This window comes from Rhamphochromis longiceps, linkage group LG20, assembly GCF_057381845.1.
Source record: "Rhamphochromis longiceps isolate RC_006_pf linkage group LG20, R_longiceps_female_GT1.1, whole genome shotgun sequence".
Taxonomy (NCBI): Eukaryota; Metazoa; Chordata; class Actinopteri; order Cichliformes; family Cichlidae; genus Rhamphochromis; species Rhamphochromis longiceps.
Window position 1 is genome coordinate 2,059,625 of NC_140576.1, and position 24,074 is coordinate 2,083,698.

Here is a 24,074-nt window from a genome sequence, read left to right on the forward strand (position 1 = left end):
ATGTGCCTGATGGCCCATATCTTGATATTAAAGTAGACATTAACATGATAGAAACGCAGTGTGATACCGGAAACATAACAGTGTTTAAGGGCCGTGTTTACCATCATTTACTTTATATGAGATGAGATGTGAATCTGGAAGGAATATTTAGCTGCTCGAACTGCTGGGGCCACACAGTTTATTGGTTGATCTGCAAAACAGCACAGGCACCGTTTTATTGTCTCTTCTCCCGCATGAGTCTTTCAGCTAAATTATCATTTTCTGATGCATATATAGAAGCAATAAAAGACGCAACAGCTCCCGATCGCGACGTTTCTACATTCCATTAACATGCAGTTACACATGCATGCAAATGCTCACATATTTGTGCCTCAAATGGATGGATCACCACGGATCAATACTCCAATACGAGCCCGTCAATAAATCTCTCCATCAATCATGGCATTTTAATCGTTCCGTGGATAAAGGAAACAGTGGGAGTGGATAAAACACACGACACGAAGGCAGGATTCAAAGCGAAGCTAAATTAGCTTGATAAATATTTGGTAACATAACGCGTGGGCTCTGCCTACAACAGGTGTATCTCCTCCTGTCCTCAAATGTGAGCCGTCAGAAGCAAACAGCTTAAACAGAAACAATTCCACATAATTGTGGACTTTAATTTGTCTGAGACGGCAGCTATGGCATAATGTGAATAAATGCTGTAAAAATATCAGAATAAATAATAATCATAAATAGATCTTCAATAAATAGAAATAATACATTTTACATAGAAACTGGGAAGCACGAGTTAAAATGTGTTCAAGTTTGCCGAATAAATTGTCCAAAAAAAAAAGTAAAAAACAAAAACAAAAAAAAGAAACACAAAAAACACAAAAAGAAAATACGCAAATGGACTTCCACAGTTTCTATGGGCAATTAATATGAGTTTGTATCTTCGTTTACATTGTGTAGATAGGAGCGCAATGGGATGAGTTGAATTTTAATATTCAAATCAGAGCACCAGTCTGAAGCCGGAGAGAATGACAAATCGTCTGGGCCCGTTCTTGCATGAAGAAACTTGCCTTTGCGCTTCTTGCGTTAAGCATCCGTCGTTGTAAGCAAATAAAGGTGAAGCCTGATTGAAAACGATGCAAACGCCAATCAAAACATTTGCAGACTTGCCGTGTAACGCACGATGCAGTTCAGGAGTTCAGGGGCAGGTGTTTGTTTGTTTGTTTTGATTTTTTTTTTTTTTTTTGGCTAGGTCGGTCCGTGGAAGGGGCAGGTGTCCAAAGTGTCGGCGTGTGAGTGCGGAGCCGCGGGCCTTGGGTCGGAGAGTAGCCCGTCTCTCTGTAATTTCTTCTCCTTCATGCGTCTGTTCTGAAACCAAACTTTCACCTGGGTCTCGCTAAGCTGCAGGGCGCCGGCGACCTCCACCCGCCTGGCCCGCGTCAGGTACTTGTTGAAGTGAAACTCCTTCTCCAGCTCGGTCAGCTGCTTGGTGCTGTAACTGATCCTCGGGGCTCCGTTCATCGTGGGATGGCCGTCCGCGCAGATGCTGCGATTTCCAGCCTCCACCACACCGAGGCCCGAGTCAACAATACTGAACCCACAGGTCATGCGCGTCCTGACTGGGGAGAGAGAGAGGACATGAAAACCTTCTTTAGCAAGATCAATGAGGCTACTAACAAAAGAAGCACAAAACCTTTCTGAATTAAATTATCCACGCCCATATCCTCGATTTAAGCTGAACCCCAAAGCTGAAAACGTGAAAGGTTCAGTTTGTTCGGCTATACGTGAAGTCATAACTTTGTTTCCAGAAAAAAATAAATTCAGTGTTTACTGAATAAATGATATGCAGTCCAATCTCAGTGATAATGGAGAATAAATAAATAATCGTTATTATATTTTTTTACTTAAAGAGTAGTTCAGTATTGAAGCATTCACCGGGGATAAAATGATATAAAACTCATTTACAGGAATTGGCTCTGTGCCAGTCTAATGATTTAAAGTGTCCCCTGTATAATGAAGATGTTTCATCAGAGGTATCAGCTTTACCAAAAAGCCTATAGGCAGGGTGCAAAATCCTGAACTGCTGTAAAGCAGAGAGGCTTGAAATGTTGTGCTATCTACATGGGACATAACAACAGAAAGACCTGTGCAGCACATTGCAGTCCACAAGCTCACAGCTTGGAAATCAGATTTAAAGTGAAACTTCTGAGTGTGAGTTTGGATGTTTTGCAGTATTACTGGGCAGTATTATATTTTAAAAGCGTGTTCATCAAAACATTCAGCGAGTTCATTAAAAACCGTATAGAAAATAATATATGCCGTATATTCTGATATAAAGCAGTCAGATGTTTGGCGATTCAACACAACTTTGTAGCATTTACAGTCCATTAACTGTATTCATCGGAATCATTAATTATTTGCCTTCGGGTCTTTCTGTGTCAATGACAGTTTAACAGTTTACAAATCCTTTCGAACGCTGCATTAATGACAAATGTCTCCATTTTTGTCCTCTGAGGTTTCTGGGTTACACATTAAAGTATCATCTGTGCTACTTATGTGCAATGAATGACAGGAAGTGCAGCTATATCTGGATTTTTCATTGCTGACATTGTGGGTAGTCGTCAGTGTGTCTTTGCCTCTGAGAAAATGGGCTGCTGCTTCTGCATAATGGAGTCAGTGTGCCAGGTGTAGAGCAATGCCTCCCACCACAATTCATAGAGAGGAAGGTTAACAGGCCTCCAGCCACTTGGAAAAGCATAGCAGATGGAAAGGTCAGTTATAGGATAAATGTCAACATCTGTGTTTTAAGAAAATGAATGCGAAGGTGACCAAGCCTGAGAATTTGAGGCCAGTGAATATGAAGAACCAATGCAGAGAAACTGTACGTAATTAAGAACTTGAGCTTTGTGGAGTGCAAATCACATGCACATTCTGATTAATGGCTCCAAAGATAATAGAATTGATGCCGGCCAGAGGGCATAAAAGAATCAAACTAAATATTTGAGGAATGACTTGCATGCTTAAAAATAGCCAGCCAGCAAAGGGAATGGAAGGGCCTTCCAAGCCAAGGAGAGGGAAGAAGAAAAGGGATAGATCAATACACATTGCCTCAGTCATCTGGGCATCCAGCCCACAGTAATTCAGGTGCTGTCAAAGCATAATTGAAGAATGACGCACTGGGAGTATATACACTGAGCCAGGAGATCAGGTTACAGCAGGTCTATGGAGGCCTTTCAACATGGAAGAATACGCAATACTTTTTTTTTTTTTTTTTTGGGGGGGGGGGGGGGTTGCAAAACCAATACAACCTCCAGAGGAAAGCATACTTTCACTAATGACTCTTTTACAAGTTACACAGTAGTCCTAATGAGTTACTCCTACAGATGATCTCCTTCAGAGAGAAACAGAAAGAGGTTACAGAGATACAAACAATACTGGCAGGAAATGTCTTTTTGCGTGGGTGGGTGTGAGCAAATGGTTTTCCCAAGCACATGGATTTGGATCATGTGAGTGTGTCTCTAATGTGTTTGATGGATAAAATGACTTTGAGATCAATCAGCAGTGTGCCTGCCACCTTCTACCTTCCTCGCTTTGGCAATATATCCGGTCTAAAGAACATGAACTGTAGGTTTTTCTATTTGTTTGTTGGTTTGTTTGTTTCTTACACCATTTCATTTTTTATAATAAATCAGCTGTGTTTATGCCACATTTCTGTTTCTGTCACAGCGACATCTTTAAAAGAATCTGCAAATGCAGATCAGTAGCTAAGCCACTAATGTAACCAAGGATTTTTTTATTGTATTTTTTTTAAATGTAGTTGTTATTTCATTAGTTTAAGCTTGACCCATTGCCACACAGTTTTTTATTCTGCGACCGTCCGGTGGACTAATCTGAATATTGAGCAAACAGTTGGGTTCTACAGATTTTATGTTTGTTGAGTCACAAAATGATCAAAATTAAAATCAAATGTGATGTCTCTCCTCTTTTGAGAGCATACAAAGGTAGCAGAAAGATTATGACATCATTTTATGTTCAGATTGTTTGTTGCGTCCCTTAAAAGACAAGCTGGGCCCTTCTACCACAAATAGTTTTTTTGTTTGTTTCAGATTTGGTCACTGGATATTTGGGTCAGCAGCATTCTTACTGCAGACACAGACTATTAAAAAGAAAAGAAAGAAAAAACAATACTGGACCACCGCTGTTGTAAATCTTCTTCCATGTAAAATTTATGAAACCCAGCCCAAGTACAGTGGCCAGTCAATCAAGTGACATTATTGATCAAATGAAGGATCTACATAAGATACTATAACTCACATAAAATTGAGGATTGATGGGCATTTTTCACATTAGTATGCTCCTGATATATATTTTTTTAAAGTCTGGGATATGCATTCTTCTGTGGGCTCTCTGCCCAGAACTCATCAGTCAGTGAAATGGTGATCTGTGACAGCAATTATGTTAAAAAGGTGGACACATGTAAAGGTGCTGCAAACTGAAATCAATACACAAGGGCTTTCATTACAAACAGACAACTAATCAATACTCAGGGAGCACTTCAGCTTACAGGAGTAAGTTTTACTCAACTTCCTGTGAGCCTCGACAGGCAGTGGTCTGTTGCATTATTCAAAGTCTGCTGGTTAGTAAGGGCAAGGGTAAATAATTGATTGTTTTCTGGGTTGAATATACACTGAGGCTAAACAGGCTTCTCACTGTACTTCACCTTCTCCCTCTGTGCACAGTCTAAACCCGGCTTGCAACAGTAGGTGGAGCAAAAAATGTTAAATAACCTAACAGACATATTAACATGAAACCGTTAAGAAAATTGCACCCGACTCCTCATGAGCATATTCAAATGTGGCGTCGAGTAGGAACAGCTATAGCTGCCTTCGAAGCGTTTTGATTTGCTTTTTAAGGTGGGAGCATTTATCTTTGAAATTCATCTTTTGTTTGTTGGTGACGGAGGAAATCGTTCACTGTGACGCATCACACACGTCAGCCCCCCCCCCCCTCCTTTTTTTTCTTTTCCTGCTCGAATAGAAAACTTCGATCAAACTTTCTCAACTATAAAGGGAAGTTATTTAAAAGCTAAAAACCGAACAAAACAAATTTACAAATTATCCCAAATTAAATTCGCGGTCATTTCACCCCTCCCTCTCTCGCTCAGTGTCCCTGAACACACACATAAAAAACTTACCCGCCCGGTGCTGACTCCTCTTTACTCTCATCCACTCAAAAGTTTTACTCCTTTCATCCGTATCAGCTCCTTTACAGTCCGGGCTCGTGGAGCTTCCCACGGTGATGTGAATCTCGGGGATATTGTGAGGGTAAATTTGAATTTCCTCCGTAAGTGACCCAAAGCGCTGTGGCTTCTCTTTATTTGACGCGCAGTATCCACGTCCTGGAGAGCCCTGCCCCTGCACCCTGCACCGCCAGGGGACACGGGACGAGTGGGGGCAGGCCAGTGTCGAGAATCCCTCCAGAGCCTCAAACCCTGGAGGAGGAGGGCTGTCCGAAGAGGTGCACAAAGTCAGACGCGGAGAATAAAATCCCGAGGCAACTTCCACCTCCACTTTCCCCTCCTCATCACGACCACCGAGTTCAGGATGAGACCTGCTGCCCAGGTCCTGGTTTATAACCTCTTTTGCTCGGCAGCAGCCCGTTAACAGAGGGCTATTCTCCCCTTCGGCCGTTAACTCTTGATAGGAAGTCATTATCACCTTTCCCCTGCATAATCATTGGACGGGCTTGCACTTCATGCCCGGCCTCTCATGCATGGTCAGGCGGCTGGACGACCGTGGGGACATTCCTCAGAGGAGAAACAGCAGTCCCTGATTGATGGAGATGACGTGCCCTCCCCTTCTCGGCCAATAGCTGGACATCTCTGTCATCAGGCTGGACAAAACTGATTAAGCCGAGCAAGCAAGTTGCGAGACTCGCTTAAGGTCAACATTTTTAATGGTGTCCGAGCACAACAAGCAGGCCCACAGAACAAAACTACAAACATCCTTAGAAAGCAGCAGGAAAGTCAATCATCATCACACTGAGGACCTCTGTGGGCCTCTCACCTTCAGACAGGTAGGACACGACGCCAAAAAACACAGTTTTTGTCCATTTAGACAAAGTCATATTCTTCCTCACTGGTTATTTTTCAAGATAACAATAAAAAAACTTTTTGTCCAAAGTCGAATTAGCATAATATAAGTCTACACTGATGTAGTTAATGGATTATGTAAAATTTTCAAGGCTTCTTGAAAAACCCAGGGCCCTCTTTAGCAAAGGGCTTAGGTCATGTGAAAGACACACTTGACGGGTTCAGAGGTCGTGACAGCTGGTATTTAGAAGTTCAGTGGCAGCAGATTTGTAATTAGTCTCGAACAAATACAAAAAATGGCTCCGCGTGAAGATCAAGAAGCTGTAAGTGGGAGAGAAGACGTGTCCAGCTCAAGTTTGACGTGCTCCTCAGCTGGGTTAGCAGCTGCTTTTACGACTGTACTTTTCTCGTGTTTAACCGGAAATGAACTGCTGTGGGACAATTTTCGCGCATGTGTAAACAGGGTTACATGGCTGAAAGTTGAAAGAGTGACAGAAAATATATTTAGATATTAAGAAGCGCAAAAAGCTGCTGGGTCTGCACCGCCCTAAAAGGCATTTGGTGCAAAAGCAGATCTACAGGCGCACAGCTACAGCAGCTCACAGATCAAGGAGCTCCACAGTGCAGCTGTTTGGGGGTTTTTTGTTTTCATTTATATATTTATTTATGCATTTATTTCTGGTGACCTACTTTCAAATTCACGCATCACTGTGACACTCAGCTTGGCCGCATACATTTAAAACCATGGGAATTAATAGAGCTGATAATGCCCTGATGCGCCAGTGCTAACGTCTAATATTCATTTGAAAACCACATTTATTTTCGCTTTCACTTTGATCCCACTTCACAGCTTCTATATATCCAATATTTTGCGAGGGTTGAAAAAAAGAATGACAAACATTAAATAGCTAGCTTGTTATTTTTAAGTTTCAACGATCATGTGATCGTTTTATTTTTTATCTCTGTAAAAAAAATGTTGTGATCCTGCAAATAAGTTGAAGACGTGTAAAGAAATTTAATAATTTTAACTTATTTACACCTGTATTTTTGTTTCCCACGGACTCTTAGTTTAATTAGTTAAAAAACCAACCTATTAATTAGTAAATTAAATTTTTATATATGCATTTTATTACTACTTAAATATAGTAACTACACGGTTATATTACCTTTTTATTATTATCATCGCTAGTGGTAGTAGTAGCAGCATAACTGTCATTAACATTATTAATATTAGTATTATGTGCTATCTAACAGGTAACATTTAATTAAAACCCTAACCTATAAAATATCTGCCTCCGTTCTTATCGCGTTATTTTAACTATATTTTCTATGTCTTTTAAGTCTGCAGTAATTACAAAATAATTCAGCGTAATGAACAACTTCTAACTGCATTCTTACAACACAGAAATATGGTCCCAGCTGTGGGAGTTAATGGGATTCTACAGGCAGCGATGTGCTGAATGACTGAGTGCAATATATCCCTTCTCTCCATGCATTTGCATGGTGCACTGATCCATCTTCATGTCAGCTCGGAGGTTACTCAGGGTTCACGCGCTAGCTTGTTTCTCTCCTCCACACTCTAAATAAATCTCTGCAGCTTTCTGTTTACCGCCTGAATATAAATTTGTTTGCAGTCGATCGAAGACCTGTGCGGAGGTATTAGAAATTGTATTTCTGTAATGGCTTTCAGCAGAGGGAGGCGGGGGACGGGAAAGGGTTGCAGAGAGGGGAAAAGAAGAGGAAGAGGGGAAAAAAACAGGTGCGGGCAATCTCGGTTTTTACATTTGCAAATGATTTTTTTCCTTCCCCTTTTTTTTGCTGCAGCCACAGACTATTGCAGCCTTTGGATGCATTCAAATTGCATTCAAAATCAAGTAACCTTTTTTTTAATCTCATAGAACAACAACAACAACAACAACAACCCATGTTTTATTCCTAGAAGTGCCATATGCTTGATTAGCATATATGAGGTGTTGTTCCACATCACTGCCCGGTGGAACAGAAGTTGCATGATTTTGTTTAGCTCAGACTCCTTCCTCTGGACAGCTTGTGTCCCCTTAACCACAAATTTTGCACAAGATTTAGAAAGAGTATAATCTCTCTGTTTAAATGAAATGGATCCTGCAAATACAATTCTGAATTTGAATCCCCCTCAAACCAAACTCTGCAGTCTTACACACATACCAGGAATGGGAATATTCTGCCCATAAACACCTGAAATACCCTCTTAAACCTGAGTGCAGACATTTTCTTCCTTTCCATCATTATCCCCGTAGTCTCTATTGTTTTGACTGGAGGTGAGGTAAACATGGCAACACTTAGGTGGCTATGTCAGGAGCCAGGAGGAGGTGGGGGGAGAATATTGACCGATGTTAATTTGTTTTGCGTCCATGTTCTGATGTGTGTCAATAGGCAGTCAAGGCCCTGGGATCAGTGCGGCCGTGCTCGGATTACCTCCTTGGTTTTGAAGTGAACTCTCATCCTGCTGCTGCTGACATAATGCTGCAACCGCAGTTGACACCAGACCCTTGTGTAGCCCTGCAACACTGTCAAGTCTCATTATGTGTCAGCTCTTGAACCTCACAAGGCTGAGAATGTTAATGCAGTTCCAAGACGGGAAGATGGCAGCTATCTATGCCATGTTCATGGTGGGAAGGTTCATCAGACATCACGATAGAGCTGTAATATGGCAGAGGGACAAAGAGAAATAATTCAAGGTACAGAGAAAGGACTGAAGAAGAAGCACACACAGAAAGCGTGGCACACTGACCAGTTGAAAGATGGCTATCTGAGTGATTGATGGTGCCTGTCGGCTTCCCCCCCCCCCCCAAATATTGACAATTTTGAAAAATCCTTAGGTCAGAAGTAAGGTTTATCTTAGCGTATACCCAGACCACACACACAATCCAGGGAATACCAGCTGAAAACAAAATAACCCATCCGCTCAGTGTGAAATTCTAATAATTGTTCTTGCTTCATTGTTGAATAGCAGAAATCTGTCTCGGCACATGAGCCATAATCATAAATCCAGTGCAACTACTTTGCAAATGGCCAGGGACATTACAGATAACTGCATTCTGCACAGGCTCAACAGTGTGACAATGAAGCAATACCTTACTAATACCAGGACTTTTCAACTATAGCCTGTAGTATGTGCTGCAGCGCTTCACAGCTTCAGTGAGCCAGGAGGCTTCGAGTCGGCAGAATCCCAAACATCATGACAACAAGCCATCAGTCATCTTCCCCCCAAGCTGCTGTGCACACTTGTGTGTTTCCGGAGTTCTTACTGTGGGAAATGAGCAGGGTTAAACATGAAACAGGAGGAAATGTTCATCATTGCAGCACACTCTGTAATATTCTCCCTCATACAGCATTGTTTTAGCTGCAGGGAAAGAGGAGTTGCTTTTATTTATTTATTTATTTTTTACTTAAACATCCCCTGCTTGTTCACAGCACAAATCAGTAGTCTACTGTGCATGCTAAGCATGGTTAATAGCAAAATGTTGATAGAACAGCGATGCCATATTAATAAAACACTAATCCTCTGTTTAAGTTAAAGATAGATTATTCTTTTAGTCTTAAGTAGGAAAATGTCAGCAATGGAAAAAACGTAAAGCTTTGAAAGAATGCTGGGTTTTTAGAATATTCATATATTCGTTATATGTCTTTTGTGTCTTATTAAGTAGTTTTAAAGTAGTGAAAACAATTTGTGTCGCCATGTCTGCCAGTCTGTCAGCTTATTCGTGCATTTAAGAAGATTTAGGTATTCAGACCTAAATCATATTTTCGTGGCTCCAGTTTTGGATTTTCATGGATCATGTTAAACAAATTTCCTTAACAGTAACCATGAAATATGTGAAAGGTTTAATTTAAAGTTCTGTTATGAAAATTACATCAGCAACATTATTACACTGCAAAATTAATACTGCAGTGAAAATGAATGTCTGTCTTTTTGAAGTATCGAATGTTTCATTAAAATTACTTTCTGATGGTTTCATTGTCCCACAGTGCTGACGTAAAAATAATATGTTTGCAAAACTAAACAAGCTACATGTCTACTCAATTTTCCTTATCACAAGTCAGGAAATAGCCATTAAATTGGGACACCTGAAAGCCACTTTATTAGGTATTCCAAGTGAAACCCAGTTGAAATAATACAAGATAAATGAAGCTGAAAAAACCTTTGGCTCAAACTGTTTTAGAAACCTGCTGTTTGTGCTGCAGTATTTTACTGTTTACAGGACTGTGTTATTACACTATTTTAATGTATTTGCTAATGAGAGTCCAGTGAAATGGAGCTGTAAAACGTCTGGAATATCTGTTGCTATCCAGGTACTTCAGCTGAACAACCTAAAAATGAACTTTACCTTAACTTGTGTATGTCCGTATTAGGCATTATGTAATTGGGATATAGCAGCATAAAATCCCACTGTGGACACCACCTACAGATGTAGCTGATATCTGAGAATCCGAGCCGAGTCTCTCCAATCTGAAACTCCTTTCTGTGTGTGTCAAAGGTCTAAAACATTACGTCAGTTTGCAAACTGTGTGTGCAGGCTGATAGGTAACACTATAAAGTATTAAGGAAAATCAATTATGTTTATTTTCTTGTGCTGTTACAGATGGTCTCCTGTCTCCAGGGGAGACTAGACACAAAGCAGTGGGATTTGAAGCTTACATACAGTTCACATTTCCAGCAGCCTGATATCACTATTCTGATAACACTGCAAATCCTTTTATGCTGTGAATATTAAAATGCTTTTTTATGTGTGAACAAAAAAAAAAAAGTCAATTGATTAGACCCTGATGAAGTCATTGGGTATTGAATAAGTCTTGGATGATCAATAATGGTCAACATGTGACATTTAGCAGGGTGACTGTTGTGATTACAAGTTCATTCAGTTAGGCAGATCTCGTCTGGGGCTGCAGTAGGTGACTCCCTCACTGCGCTGAGTGCAGCTCACCACAGCAGAGACAGTTTCATCACCAACTTACCTTTTTATTGTCACCGATCATCCTTAACTGGGAAGCATTTAAAATGCCATTGATCTTGATAATGCTGTGCCATAATATGACAGTAACAGTTGTATGAGATTCAGGAAGTCAAATTTCCAAGATTGATGAGTCGTAGCAGTTGAGTTATAATCCATCTACCTGAGTGATGCTCAGGCACTGTTCCACAAGAAGGAGCAGACAAATAAATAAAACCCATAAAGGTGACACAGGAAATTGATACTTAACAATCATCTTGAGCAACAAGCACCTGGAGAGACTGGTGGGCAGCACTTACTACTTTGGAGGGAGAAAGCTAAGAAGGTTAGCGGGTCATAAAAAGAACAAAACCTCCTAAAGGCCAATCATAAAAGTTCCACGTTATACACCAGAACTGAGCAAAGTTGTGTTTGTGACATTCACAAGTTTTTATTTTACTGATTTACTTTAAAAATTAAAAGGAAGATTTCCCAGTTTGGTCATAAACCCTACCATTATGCTTATACAAATTATTTTATAAAAGTAGATATTAGAGTCTGACCATAAGGCTGTGAGAAAACTAGGAGAACATGCAATGCGTGCCAGAAATTTTAAAGATTTTATTTAATGAAGCAGTAATTCACAGAAACCAGTCTGTAGAACATATCCCCACCAAAGCGGAAATGACTTCTAGGCCTCTGTTGGCTTTTCTCCTGCATGCAGCAGTTTTTACGTCTCTGCTTTTTTCACCAAAACCTTTCCAATAACATCTTTGTTGCTGAGTGGCATTTTCTTACACTTAACTGTTATTCTTGAGTCTTTTATATGTTGTTAAATATGTGTCAGTTATAACACACTTCCACATTATCGACACCGAAATCTACGAAAGACATAAATGACAAAAATAAGCCTTTTGGTGATATTTCATGTCTTTAAATAGTACAGCCATCCATCTGAACTCATTTATGTAAGGAGCAAAAGCAAATTCACACAAATTCCAAAGGCGTTGTTTTGTTGTCCAATGAAAAGTGTTTTAACATGAATTTTATTTCTGCAGGATGGACATCGATGCATACACGCTTTTGCACAAACTTGGTTTCATGTTTATATTGTAAAGTTTTCTGTCAGAATAAACAGCATCAAGAACAGGACTTTGGCACATGTATTCATGTTGTTTAAGAGGCACACATACTTGTGTTGTTGTTTTCTTTTCTTTTTTCATTCTTTATTCCTTGCTCGAGCTCGCCTTATGATCTGAACTCATCGGTGATTGAATAAGGCCATAAATTCAGTACATATTGAGGGTATATGCCTACTTAGAAACTGTGCCTACAGAAATATTTTCCTAAGATACTGTGTGATAATTTCAAAAGGGGATTTGAACATTTTTGTTTAATGACTTTTAAATGTAAATAATGTCCATTGTTACTACCCCTGGAGATGTTTTTTTAATCGCTATATAATGAGGAGGTTACCTTTCTTTGTGTTCTCTGATAAAGCATTGTTTGCCAAAGCAAAAACCTCATAAATAAATCAGTGCTAAATAAATGGAGGTCATTGTACTGAAAAGACATCGTGCTTTTCGGTGGACACCAAGCCCAGCTTATGAAATTTTAAAGCAGGTTAGTCATTGGCATTAATTACTGATGTAAATAACCGCATGCATGGATCGTGGCCAAGGATGGGAAAACAAATTAGCAAATGAAGAATAAACTGAGGGGAAAACCTCCTAAATGGAGCTTAGAGGATTTTTAGTTACTTTCAGGCTTTAGGAATCTCTCTTAGGCTGCAGGCCAATCAGAAAATAAACTGTTTATGGAAATATATACTAATAAACGAAAGGGTTGACTCATAAGCATTAATTATTATCATCATCATTTATTTGCTTTGATAGAGCCCCATATAATGAATGGAATTATCACTTCTCCAATGGACAGCAGCAGCTTATGGGATGGTAAAATAAGAAGCAGCTGGCATTTGTTGATTATAGTGAAAGATACTTAAAGCAGCACATCTTTGTTAAACTTAGAGCAGTTTTGTTTTCACTGCAGCTTAAGAAAAGTCTGGATGCAGGGAGCATTTTTCAAATCTAAACCCCAAATCAGTTACACAACAGCTGCAAATTGGACAGTTGCACATCAGTCACTGTAAAGGACATAATGCAAAATTTTGAAATTAATGATGGACCGTAACCAAAGCTGGTTTCACGGTACCACGGCTGGGATCATTTGTCACTTCAAAGATCTACTTAAGGCAAAGCCCAGAATCTAGAAAAACATGTAAGGATTTTTTGGCTTTCCTGATCCTCGCCCCCTAAAAACACATCTGATCAAACGGGGCAAAGAAGTCAAGTGAGTGAAAAGGAAATAATGACTTTATGCTGCTAACTAGGAGTGACCCAGCGTGTGAACAACTGGCTAACTTAATGTTGAAATGGAAGCAGTCTGTTCGCCCTTGCACTGGGGCCCTTGGGGGAGGCTTTCTTTGACCCTTGGGGACCCCCCCTCCTCCTTGACCTCATCCACAGAATTACTGCACTTCAGTGTGTGGATCCTCCAGCTTTCAGTGGCTGGAAAAAGATCATGTAGAGGAACCAGAGGTAAAAGTCCCATTGAACCTCAGCACTGTTAAAATCATAAATCACCCAGCATATGGAAGAATTTCAGGAATCCAGCGCTGTCTGCTTCTTCTTCCTTACACTCCCCTCCCCTCTTCCTGCCTCTTTGTAAATGAACATATTTTTTCGAGGAGAACTTTTCTTGCCATGTGTCTTTCTCTCTTTTGCCCTTTATTATATTTCTCCTAAATTACCCAGCTGTCACCACCTCTTCTCTACAGATGTGGTGTGGACGTGGCTTTATTTAGATCGAAATGTTCATAGACTTATAGGTGCTATATAACTCCCCTGACACCTACTGAGGCGTGCTGCAAATGGTGTCAAATATTTACCAAATGCCAGCTGATGAAGCGATGAATTAGGAGCAGGAAGGCATTCCATCCAGAACAACTAGGGGATCAACTTCCTTGTTACCCCCCCATTTCATAGCTGTCAGTGGTCATCTGTGATAGCTCATTTACAGCAACACAACTCTTATACATCACATAGCATGCTTATAACTCGTGCGCAGTATCGACACCAGGCCTCACGTTATCAAGAATAAGACAGGAATTGCTCCTTTGGAAGTTGCAATCTATCTGATAAACTCTGGAGATTCAGGAGAACATGTGACCCACTTCTATCAAATGCGTGCATAACGCCCTCCCCCCCCCCCCCCCCCCCCCATTTTAAAATCAAAAATAGATGATTAAAAATAACCCTTCCATGACTCTGTTTACATTTCAGAATCCACATGTCACAGTGACACAGTCAACGCCATTTAAAAAAGAAGTCTTCTCATTGTTCTTTAAGATAATATGTTGTCATAAGTGACTGAATGCCACTGGTCTCTGGTGCAGCCCTATAGGATGTTGGAAGGGCTTCTACGCTACACAACTAACATGCCCCCTGAGTGGGAGGCCAGCCCCAACTTGCAGCACTACAATTTGGCTATTGAAAAGGCAAAGGCTGGGAAGGAGGAGGCAAGAGATCTTGTCATGGTGCCCAATGGGTTCAGAGCTTGTGGTTGGAGTGCTGGAAAGACTGCCTTGTCTCAGTGATTAATGGTGGGGAACTCATAGGCAGAAGTGAGGGAGAGGCTTATGTGGCGGGACTGTGCAACATGAATGCACAATACTACGTAGTTTTCAGTGAATCTAAAGCACGCCTTAATTTGATTACAGAGTCGTTCTCATTTTTTCCATTTGGGATCTAATCCAGGAATCTTTAATCATAAAAATACTGCTGGAGAAAAAAAAATGTAAGTCTAATCAGCGATGAATAGGGTAAACATTGCACAAGAGCTACAGTTTTCCCACATTCATTTATTAAGCCTGTACAGTAGGTGACATCTCAATTAATCAATAGAAGTATCAAAGACTTGCCGTATCATTTAATAGTTTTAACAAAAATATAACATCATTCAAAACGAACATTAATTTGCCCATTTAACACTTACTAATATTTCACACAACCTGCTATTTAGATGAAAACAAAAATCCTAATGTAACACTTAGAAAATGACAACCACTTAGCAATTGTCTGACAACAGGAAGGCAATGGAAAACTCACTCAAAAGTCTACATCATGCATGCATTAACCATGCGCAATACACGCGTAAGATTACAGAACAAAAACGTGTAATTATTACTTCATGTCTTGTGCATGCTGTGTGTATGTACAAAAAGCACAGCAAGTTTGAGGCCCTGCAGTCTTCAGTCACTGTGTTTGAGAAACACAAAAGATATCGCTGTAGGTTTCCTTTAATTAAGATGTGTTCATATGGTTTAATTAAAATGTTCCATGAATGCTGAAAGGGTGTGTTGAGGGAACTTCAACCCTGCTGATCAGACTCATCCTCCAGTCTTTCATAAGTAAGTGAAAGTAGATGTATCATATTGAGATTTTGATGAGCACAGGAGGAGTTGGCCATTATGGGGCCCTAGGGCCACTTTGAAATGCCAGCATGGTGATGACTATCTATGCCCGTAAAGGAGGCCGATGGACCATTTGCAACAGATGGAAGTATGCAGTTCAAATGGGCCAGGTCTGATGGCTGAATATACTGACCACTATTGCTGTTGCTGAAAGAGCCAAATAGAGAGGCGTGCAAGTCTGAGGAGGAGGAAGTTCTAACAATGTTTGCATCTGGAAAATTCAGGTGGTCTGCAAAGGAGGTTGAGCTGGGGGACAGGTTGCAGGTGGCCAACTGAGATAAACTTGTCATCTTTCCATACTTCTGCTCCTTCTTGTACCTCATCCTGCGGTTTTGAAACCAGATCTTAACCTGACGATCAGTGAGCTGGAGCCCAGCAGCCATCTCCAGCCTCCTAGGACGACACAGGTAAGGGCTGAAGTGGAACTCCTTCTCCAGCTCCAGCAGCTGGTTGTTGGTAAAGGCTGTCCTCTCCCTCTTCACACTTTGCCTTCCTCGACCTGATAGACCAGCTGCCATGCCACTGCTGACTGATGATGGAGGAAGCACATAAAGAAGAGAGGGTGTTAAAAGGAAAACATCTAACAGTTCTATCCTGAAATGTATAACCTGCACATGGAAGACTTCAAGTGCCAGGGAGGCCCGTGTTAATCCTCAGACAATCAACCTGTGACCAAGTAAGAGCCCTCAGCTCTTCCTGCACATTCAGTCACGGTTGAGACGCTATACAAGACTGGCTGTCTACTGTGTCATGTGTTCAGGGAAAGTTACCTCCCGAAGAAGCAGTCTGGGGGAAACATCTGACGCCACTACGGCTGCCTGACAGAACACATTAATCAGAGCTACACACGGAAGCAGACCTGTCAAATCCTCATCTCAGTCACTTAAAAGGTACCTTGGGACCACCACTGAAAATAACCACCATTAGGGATTCAATTTGACATGTATATGAGCAGCACCAGGCTCTGTTGATAATAATGTAACAAAGCCAGGGTTAATGGATACTTAATAAGACCTATAGTGAAAACTATATAACAATAATCTGCCGCACTGGAGGACTGCTTCCTTGTTATATGTCAGCATGTCGACACAGCAAAGTTTAACTATTTCAAAGATTTAAAAAGAAAGAAAAAAACCCAGCATGATTACAACATTAAATTAAAAAAATCAAAAAGTTTTTCTCTCTCTCTTTTTTTTTTAAATATATGGAGATTTTGCTCTCAAAATAAACACACTCGCCTCTATAGTCGTGATGTGATAGAATTAATGAACTGATACAATCCATTTTGAGACCGTGTCAAGAGATGACAGATCGCAGAGTGCTGATTTTTTCTTTTTTTTTTGTGGATTAAAAGAAGTGTTTGTGCAGCATTTGTGCTGCAGCTTGTCTGTTTGGAACATCACTTTGCCTGCAGGACTGGAAAAACAGCCCCGTATGCTGTGAGCATGACAGTGGCATTTGGTTAACTGTTCAGTAACATCAGCACTCATTCATTGACAAAGCAGAAAGAGCGCTCACATTAGAACAAAGTTCTCTTAAGTGTGATCAAGCAGATGACTTTGACCACTCTTGAAAAGTTACTTTGCTGTAGCTGTTCTGCTTCCAAAGAAAGGTAACAAAGACAGTGAGTGTTTGAGTTACATATCAGTCGAAAAAAAGAAACATTTAAAAAGAGGGAAAAACGTGTTTGTAAAGAGCCTAATGAAGCTTCTTGTGTCACAAATATTTTGAACACTCAGTGTCAGCTTTAAAAAGGCACAGATAATGAACAAAACCAGTTACCAGACTGTTCAGAGCCAGTGGTCCGTGGATTCATCCAGGGAAAAATTACTTCTGAGCGGCAGATGGTAAGTAGACTGCAGCTCCTGCTCTTGATGTCCAGCTTGCCCTTGCCATGGCAGTGAACCACGGGCTCCAGTGGGCACTCAGATTGTTCATCTGGGTTCAACCTGGAACTGACACGAGAAGAGGAGGTCATGTTTTGCTGATTAAGTTCTGCTTCTTGGCCTCCTCCTCCTCCTTCATTGTATCCCGCGCTTAATTTTGGCACCTGTCCAGAGCTCATAGCAAAACTGTTGCCATGCAGCTGCAGTGGGAGGGCAAACTGTTGGGGGTCCATGGACCCAGCTCATCAAACTGTTTCAAATAAAACCAGGAGTCCCTCAACAGCAGTAAAAGGCGAGGACGTGTGTCTATCTAATATTCGATCACAATTAACCTGAATGTAAAAAGGCACGCGGGAAAGTGCACTTTGAGTAACCATTTGGAACAATTGAATAATATTTACCAGAAGGGCGCCGTGGTCACGTGTGGCAGTCCTCCAATGACGGAGCTTTGGAGTTGGAAAGTAATCCGCCGGCAACTTGGAACCCAGAGGAAGCTTCTGCCATATTTCTTCAGACATTTCTATGAGCAGCCTGCATTTCTTTACCTAGGATATTAAAAATATATATAATGGAATATGAAAAGACGCCAAACGACTGTGTAATCAGTGTAAGAGAAAGAGGGAGATGTGTTTAAACGGAGAAACAAACATTAGGAGAAAGGGGGGGAGACAGACAAAGCTTACACGCGCGGTGAGGAGCATTTCATTAGAAACTGGGCGCAGATTTCTTGTAATATTGTTACTCTTTTGACAGGACTCATTTTCTCGTTTTATTTTTGAAGGAACCGCCGCTCGCAGCCACACATCCTGAACTTTTTGGTGGTAGGTTTGAACAAATACGATGCGAGGATTTTTTTCCTCTGCGCTACAATACGCGTCTGTGAGGTGGAATAAGAGATGGTTAATAACTGGTTATAGATCACAGCTCATTATTCTGCTGAAGCTTTTCTAGGTGTAAAATTATTAAAAAGAAATTGCGCTCCTTGTTTGCTTGTTTGTTTGTTTTTTCCCCAGTCAAACGCTATTATAAATAATGGTGCTTATTCGCGTATTTTCATTCTACTAGGGGCACTAACTGGAGTAAATCTGTTTCAAGTCTGTAAAACGAAATCATTACGCTTATTTTGGATAACTTAGTCTGAAACGCATTTAAATACCTATTATAAATCGGCGGGTTTTATAAACACACAGAGCGTGTGTTTATAACAGTGTAGCTTTGGCTTAATGGGATTCACTGGGAGTGGTCAAACAAAGACATGACAGTCATTGCCACACAAAGACAAAGGAGGCAATCGTCAAAGATGTTTTTTTTCTACAGGACAATTCAACGCATTTGCATTAATCAGGCATCACTGTACAGCATCGAGTCCACTGACGGTGGCTCCAGGAGGCAACACTCAAACACTATGGACATCTTTTGGAGGAATTAAATTCCTCCTTCTGCACGAAGGCGTGAACCCAAACATGAGATGCTCAGTTAAAGGCTCTTGCGCGCCTATTTGCAGCCACAGTGTCAAACATCCAAGACAACTGGGACTTAGCTATGAAGGCGTAAAACACCTAAATAAAATATGAATTTTTCAACTTCATTTTAAAACCCATAATAAATATTTTTTTCTAGGAGAAGTTATTTGGTATAAAAGCTACATCAATTGTGGCCTAACTGAGTTATACTGTAGGGAAAAAGAACTCATAAAACGTGTTTGTTTAATTCCAGCAATGCGCAATTTTATGCAAAACGGCCACATAACGAGAATAATGAATCTATCACAAAATTATAAATAGTGCTCCCTAAAACATGTTCTAAATGAGAAGGTTTGGGAGACTATACTGAATATTCCAAGCCAGTATTAATCTTAGCTGAACCATGTTTTGGATGTAAACTCCTTCTGGTGTTTCAGTACAAAGCTGCAAAGCTGTCGAGAAAACCCTCTTTAGATGTCTCAGAGGTGATGGATTATGCACTCAGGGTTTGCGTGGAAAGAGAGGAGCCTTCCTCCTTCTCCGTTTCACCCCTGCTGCCACTATCACCGATGTTTTACCTGAACCTTTAGAGTGGTGTCACATCCTGAGATTTTTTATTTTTATTTTATTTTATTAGTTGAATTTATTTTTACGTAATGAAATATTTTATATGAAATCAAGGACACGAAACAACTGCTGCCATAGCACAATGCTTACAACATTAATATAATTTCAATTTGACTGCTGAGGCATTAAAAATGTTTGTTGACACTAAAAACTACAGTGTTGATATTTCTTTTCCGCCCTTTTGAATTGTAGCCAGTTAAATAAAGTCTGTGGAAAGGTTTAGTACTTAAATTTAAATTGGCTAAAGGTTAAATTTGTCATTTCCACTGTGAGGTAAATGTGGGCCAGCAAAACTAAATAAACTGATAAAACCCTGACATATGTTTGTGTTTTCGTCTCACGCATAAATAAATCTATTATTAGTAGTAAAAGCAGCATTAGTGTTATTATCAGCTGAATAAGGCAGTGTACATCAGGACTGACTGAAAGTGGGGAAAGTAATTAAATTCGTTTTGTTTTCCTTACCTCACACCCTTGAACATACTCTCTGAATTGGAGATAGAATCTATGATATACTAGCTCAGCAAGACCATAATTTAGCTCCTCCGCGCCTCCACCACAATTCTCCGTGAACTCTGTTTGAACCGCCTCAGTGGCAATAAATCATTTTTCTCTCTCACACAAAAGCGCGCCGGTCGCTCTGGGTGTCAACCCTTTTACAATTCCTCCTTACCTTCTCCGCTCTCTCGCCTGCTGACACAAACAACCAAGGAAATTGTCTATAAACTTTTATTTTTCACAACAATAACGCAGACAGAAAATGGTACTGCAGAATATCCGCAGCTGCGCACAAACGGTGAAATCCGGCAGATGCAACACAATTACGTTTTTCTTTTCTGTCTTTCCCCATATATATGGGCACGCGGGAAAGTGCACACACACACGCACACACACACACACACACACACACACACACACACACACACACACACACACACACACACACACACACACACACACACACACATATATATATCTTCCATATAAGAAAAAAAATCTATAAATAGCTCACAAAGCACAAGGGAAGCACGGATCAGTTAATGTATTTCCAGGGGACAGAGCTCCGCAGATAAAGGGAGACTGAGAGAGAGCTGGGGAGAAGACGTTAATGGGCAGAGGATGCTGTCGGTTAAAACGGTGCATACAAATGGCGCTGTCTTGGCAGAGCAAGGAGAAGATTTATGGGCCCGGTGCCCTATATTGCTGTAAACAATGCAGAGTGAAATGAAAAGACTAGAGTTTGCAGACTGCACTTCATAAGTGAGTAAAAGACAGACAATGACAATTTCCCAAACTAGTCCCGACTTTCCTATAAGCATGTGCATTAACATGAAGTATTAATTTGGGCCTAACTCTGATGTAAATCGTGGCCAGTCTGGAGAATAGAGACAAACCTCAGTACCGTACTGAAAAGGTGCAATTTAAAAGTGCAATAATTAAAATAACACTCAAAATATTTTTGCTTGTTTTTGAGTGTTTAGGCCTATCTATCTATCTATCTATCTATCTATCTATCTATCTATCTATCTATCTATCTATCTATCTATCTATCTATCTATCTATCTATCTATCTATCTATCTATCTATCTATCTATCTATCTATCTATCTATCTATCTATCTATCTATCTATCTATCTATCTATCTATCTATCTATCTATCTATCTATCTATCTATCTAAACCTATATACAGAACAACCTAAAGGGGAAAACCTGAACGTTAACCCCTCCAGTAAGAAGATCAGGTGGCTTCAAGCTGTGGGGTAAATTTTACTGACATTGTTTGGATCCAGTTGTTAGCTTAGAAGGAAGTGTGCAAAAGTTGTCCTAAGTAATCATCTTTATCCTTTGATTAACAATTTCTACCCAAATGGGGTCTCTTCCAACAAGATCACTCACCCATCCACTGGGCACAAGGTCACTGAATGGTTTAGTGGGTATGAGAATGGTCTGACTCAAACTTTATCATATCAGAGCTCAAATCATCTGAAGACCTATGGGAGATTTTAGTGACCTCCACCGCACCATCATCCTCAAATCAAAAACTGGGCTTATCTTTCCAGCAGAGTTCAGGAGATTTGAAGGATCGATGCCAAGTTGCATAGAATCTGTTCCGGCGACTAGTACCTTACTAAGACATTTTATGTTGTTTTTTCCTTTAATTGATAAATATACATGCTTTACGCGGTATTTATTTGTTTACTTATTGTATAGTTTATTTTAAAGTCCTGCATCTTAGATAACAGAGGTCATATGACCCTTCGCGTTAACATCCAATCAAATACAGTACACACAAAGTTAAACTGCAGCAGCAGCAGTTGTCAAAGTGCTCAAAGTTCTGCATGATATGCAACTGGTGGTCACGCAAATACACCGGATAATCGTTTTCAGAGAACAAATCAAATAAAAACCGCATTTCGCTAAACTTCTGCATAATCATGGATCTATAGTCTCAGGATCGCATATTCAGAACACTTTTGCTAATGAAAAGCGAATAACATAATCATAACTCAATCTAGTGACTGTCTGGGCCCCTTGTGATACCTCTAACGGAAGAAAATGACTGTAATTTCGAAGGTCCTCAACGATGCAGCAAATGGGCTAATTAAATATTTCTCAGCGAGGCGTTATGATGACAGAAAGTATACTCGTAAGTTTATCCAGGCCATCATTTCCTGTGCGATGTCAACTCTACAGTGGGACACCAGTCCAAGCTGCTTCGTCGTCTCCTGCTTGAAATGTTTTCCAGCGCCGACACTAAATCATTTTTAACATTTCTGATGGCTTTTTAAAATCTAGTTTTATGTAAATTAATCAAACTCTACCTCCACCACGCATGCGCGCACACACCAGGCCGACGCATTTGCTCCCTTGAGTGAACGGATAGGAGAGAGATTTACGGATTTATGACACACCCACTGCTGGTCAATGTGAGACAGCCTCTCTATCCCTGGAAAATAGCAGCATGACCCCTGTTTCAACTCTCAGCCTTTATGCAGCTGCCATGGCTGCCGTTTAAACACACTACAGGATAACAATGCACCGGCCCGGACCTTTTATGACAAACCAAAGTGACTGAAGAAGACACTCACCTGGGACGAGTTTGAAACAGTTTGCACTTAACCCGGCGCAGACAACAAAAGCAGGCAATCAAGCGCGCAAGCGTCACAACACAGGCGCTTCCGTGTTTCATATTTGGTTTTGTTCAAACATTTCGATTGGTGTTTGTGTGCAAAGTTCTTCTTTTTTCATACATATATCTTCACAGAGAAAGTCCTCGCCCGAGGTGCTCGTAAAGCACATGCAGCCTGCAGCAGTGCAATGTGAGCTGAAATTCATGTGTGATTCAACAGTCTCAAGTCAGAGACGAAACCAGTTAGCTGAGTAGAGACTGAGGAATTTATACACTCAACTTCAAACACACAAAATGCACCAGATCCCTGAAAGGCGGTGAGTTTAACAATAACTCATATCAAATGAATTCTTCAGATTCAGCCCGGGGGGCGGGGGCAAAATAATAAAGGCAAAAAAGACCATGACCTAAAAAGCTGAATGGAGTGAAACCAAAAATACTTCATTCTAAACTTAAAGAATTAAACTGCTATCCATTCGTGTAGATCTTGTCACAGGTAAGGCCATATTACTTTGAAGTTTACGCTCTTTCTTGGATCACGTGAGAAGAGAAAACGAAAATATTTGTGTACGCGATGATTCATTTTCTATCGTTAAATTTAATGCAGTTAAACATTTGTGTTGCTATGAGGAAAAGTTTCCATTGTGTATAAGAACAAAGTTAAAAAAAACAAAAAACAAAAAGCAGCAGAGTGACACTGATTTATGACTGACTGGCCTTTTGTTTGAATAGCAATAATATTAAACCGCACGTTTTGTTTATTCCCATAATAAATCAGACAACGCCTAATACAGGTGTATTAGTTAAATCCCTGGCAACGCTAAGTCAAATTGTGCATCATACACTCTCATTCCATTTAACGCAAATCTTCAGTTACAAGAGCTCAAACAAAGAGGGACATGTCGTCATTGTTCGAAGTGTAATTCGAGCTGCACCTGTACAGACACGATGAGGAGGATGAATTATCACATAAACAACTGACAGACGGTGAGATTAGTTTGGCTTTCAGTGTCAACTGTTTATCCTGGAAGACGGGCTGTTGAATATTTTTCCATCAACGTTGAATATTTGGTTCACACCAGAAAGATCAAAGCGCTCTAACACGCTGAAATCTGCCTGCAAAACCGGATAAGAGTTTTCGAATATCATTTTTAAAAAAGCGGGTAGTGATTTGCCCCATCAATAATATCTCAAGCGTTGACATCATCGCTTATATTTTCGAGCATCTTCTACTTCTAACAAAACTTAATTAGTAATCTGTTCTGAAGTTCGCTCTCCTCTGTGTCAGGGAAAAAAATGCATGTGGCTAAAAATACAAGTTTGGGGAAGTGCCGAGCCTCCATGGGAAGTTTGAAGGTTTTTGAAGGTCTTTGTCCAT

The 24,074-nt window shown here is 40.4% G+C and overlaps 3 protein-coding genes and 1 long non-coding RNA gene across 4 annotated transcripts in view; 1 reads left to right on the forward strand and 3 right to left on the reverse strand.

Moving 5' to 3' along the window:
- Positions 1-1,205: 1,205 nt before the first annotated feature.
- On the reverse strand, positions 1,206-5,825 carry LOC146644586 (homeobox protein Hox-C1a-like). The gene is made up of 2 exons (XM_085394608.1): positions 5,189-5,825; positions 1,206-1,613 (listed from the first exon to the last, which is right to left on the reverse strand). The coding sequence occupies exons 1-2, from the start codon at positions 5,703-5,705 to the stop codon at positions 1,243-1,245; spliced, it is 888 nt and encodes a 295-aa protein (XP_085250734.1). The 5' UTR covers positions 5,706-5,825; the 3' UTR covers positions 1,206-1,242.
- Positions 5,826-5,929: 104 nt separating this feature from the next.
- LOC146644587 (uncharacterized) lies at positions 5,930-14,864 on the forward strand. Its single transcript, XR_014909142.1, has 2 exons — positions 5,930-6,069; positions 8,498-14,864. It is a non-coding gene; the product is annotated as an uncharacterized LOC146644587 (long non-coding RNA).
- Positions 14,865-14,978: 114 nt separating this feature from the next.
- On the reverse strand, positions 14,979-17,831 carry LOC146644588 (uncharacterized). Its single transcript, XM_085394610.1, has 2 exons — positions 17,372-17,831; positions 14,979-16,118 (listed from the first exon to the last, which is right to left on the reverse strand). Exons 1-2 carry the CDS (start codon positions 17,706-17,708, stop codon positions 15,595-15,597), a joined length of 861 nt encoding a protein of 286 aa, XP_085250736.1. The 5' UTR covers positions 17,709-17,831; the 3' UTR covers positions 14,979-15,594.
- The window catches only part of LOC146644589 (homeobox protein Hox-C4a), a 52,251-nt gene continuing 45,580 nt past the window's right edge, over positions 17,404-24,074 (reverse strand). The window contains exons 6-7 of the transcript XR_014909141.1: positions 17,877-18,020; positions 17,404-17,544 (exon numbers count right to left, since the gene is read on the reverse strand). The gene's annotated coding sequence lies outside the window, so the exon portion shown is untranslated. The remainder of the gene's footprint in view (positions 17,545-17,876; positions 18,021-24,074) is intronic.

Coding starts and splice junctions, on each gene's coding strand:
- LOC146644586 (XM_085394608.1), bottom strand. CDS start 5,705: ATGACTTCCTATCAAGAGTTAACGGCCGAAGGGGAGAATAGCCCTCTG. Junction 1,614..5,188: donor GAGGAGTCAGCACCGGGCGG/GTAAGTTTTTTA, acceptor CTCTCTCCCCAG/TCAGGACGCGCATGACCTGT.
- LOC146644588 (XM_085394610.1), bottom strand. CDS start 17,708: ATGGACCCCCAACAGTTTGCCCTCCCACTGCAGCTGCATGGCAACAGT. Junction 16,119..17,371: donor CACTGGCTCTGAACAGTCTG/GTAACTGGTTTT, acceptor CTCCATCATCAG/TCAGCAGTGGCATGGCAGCT.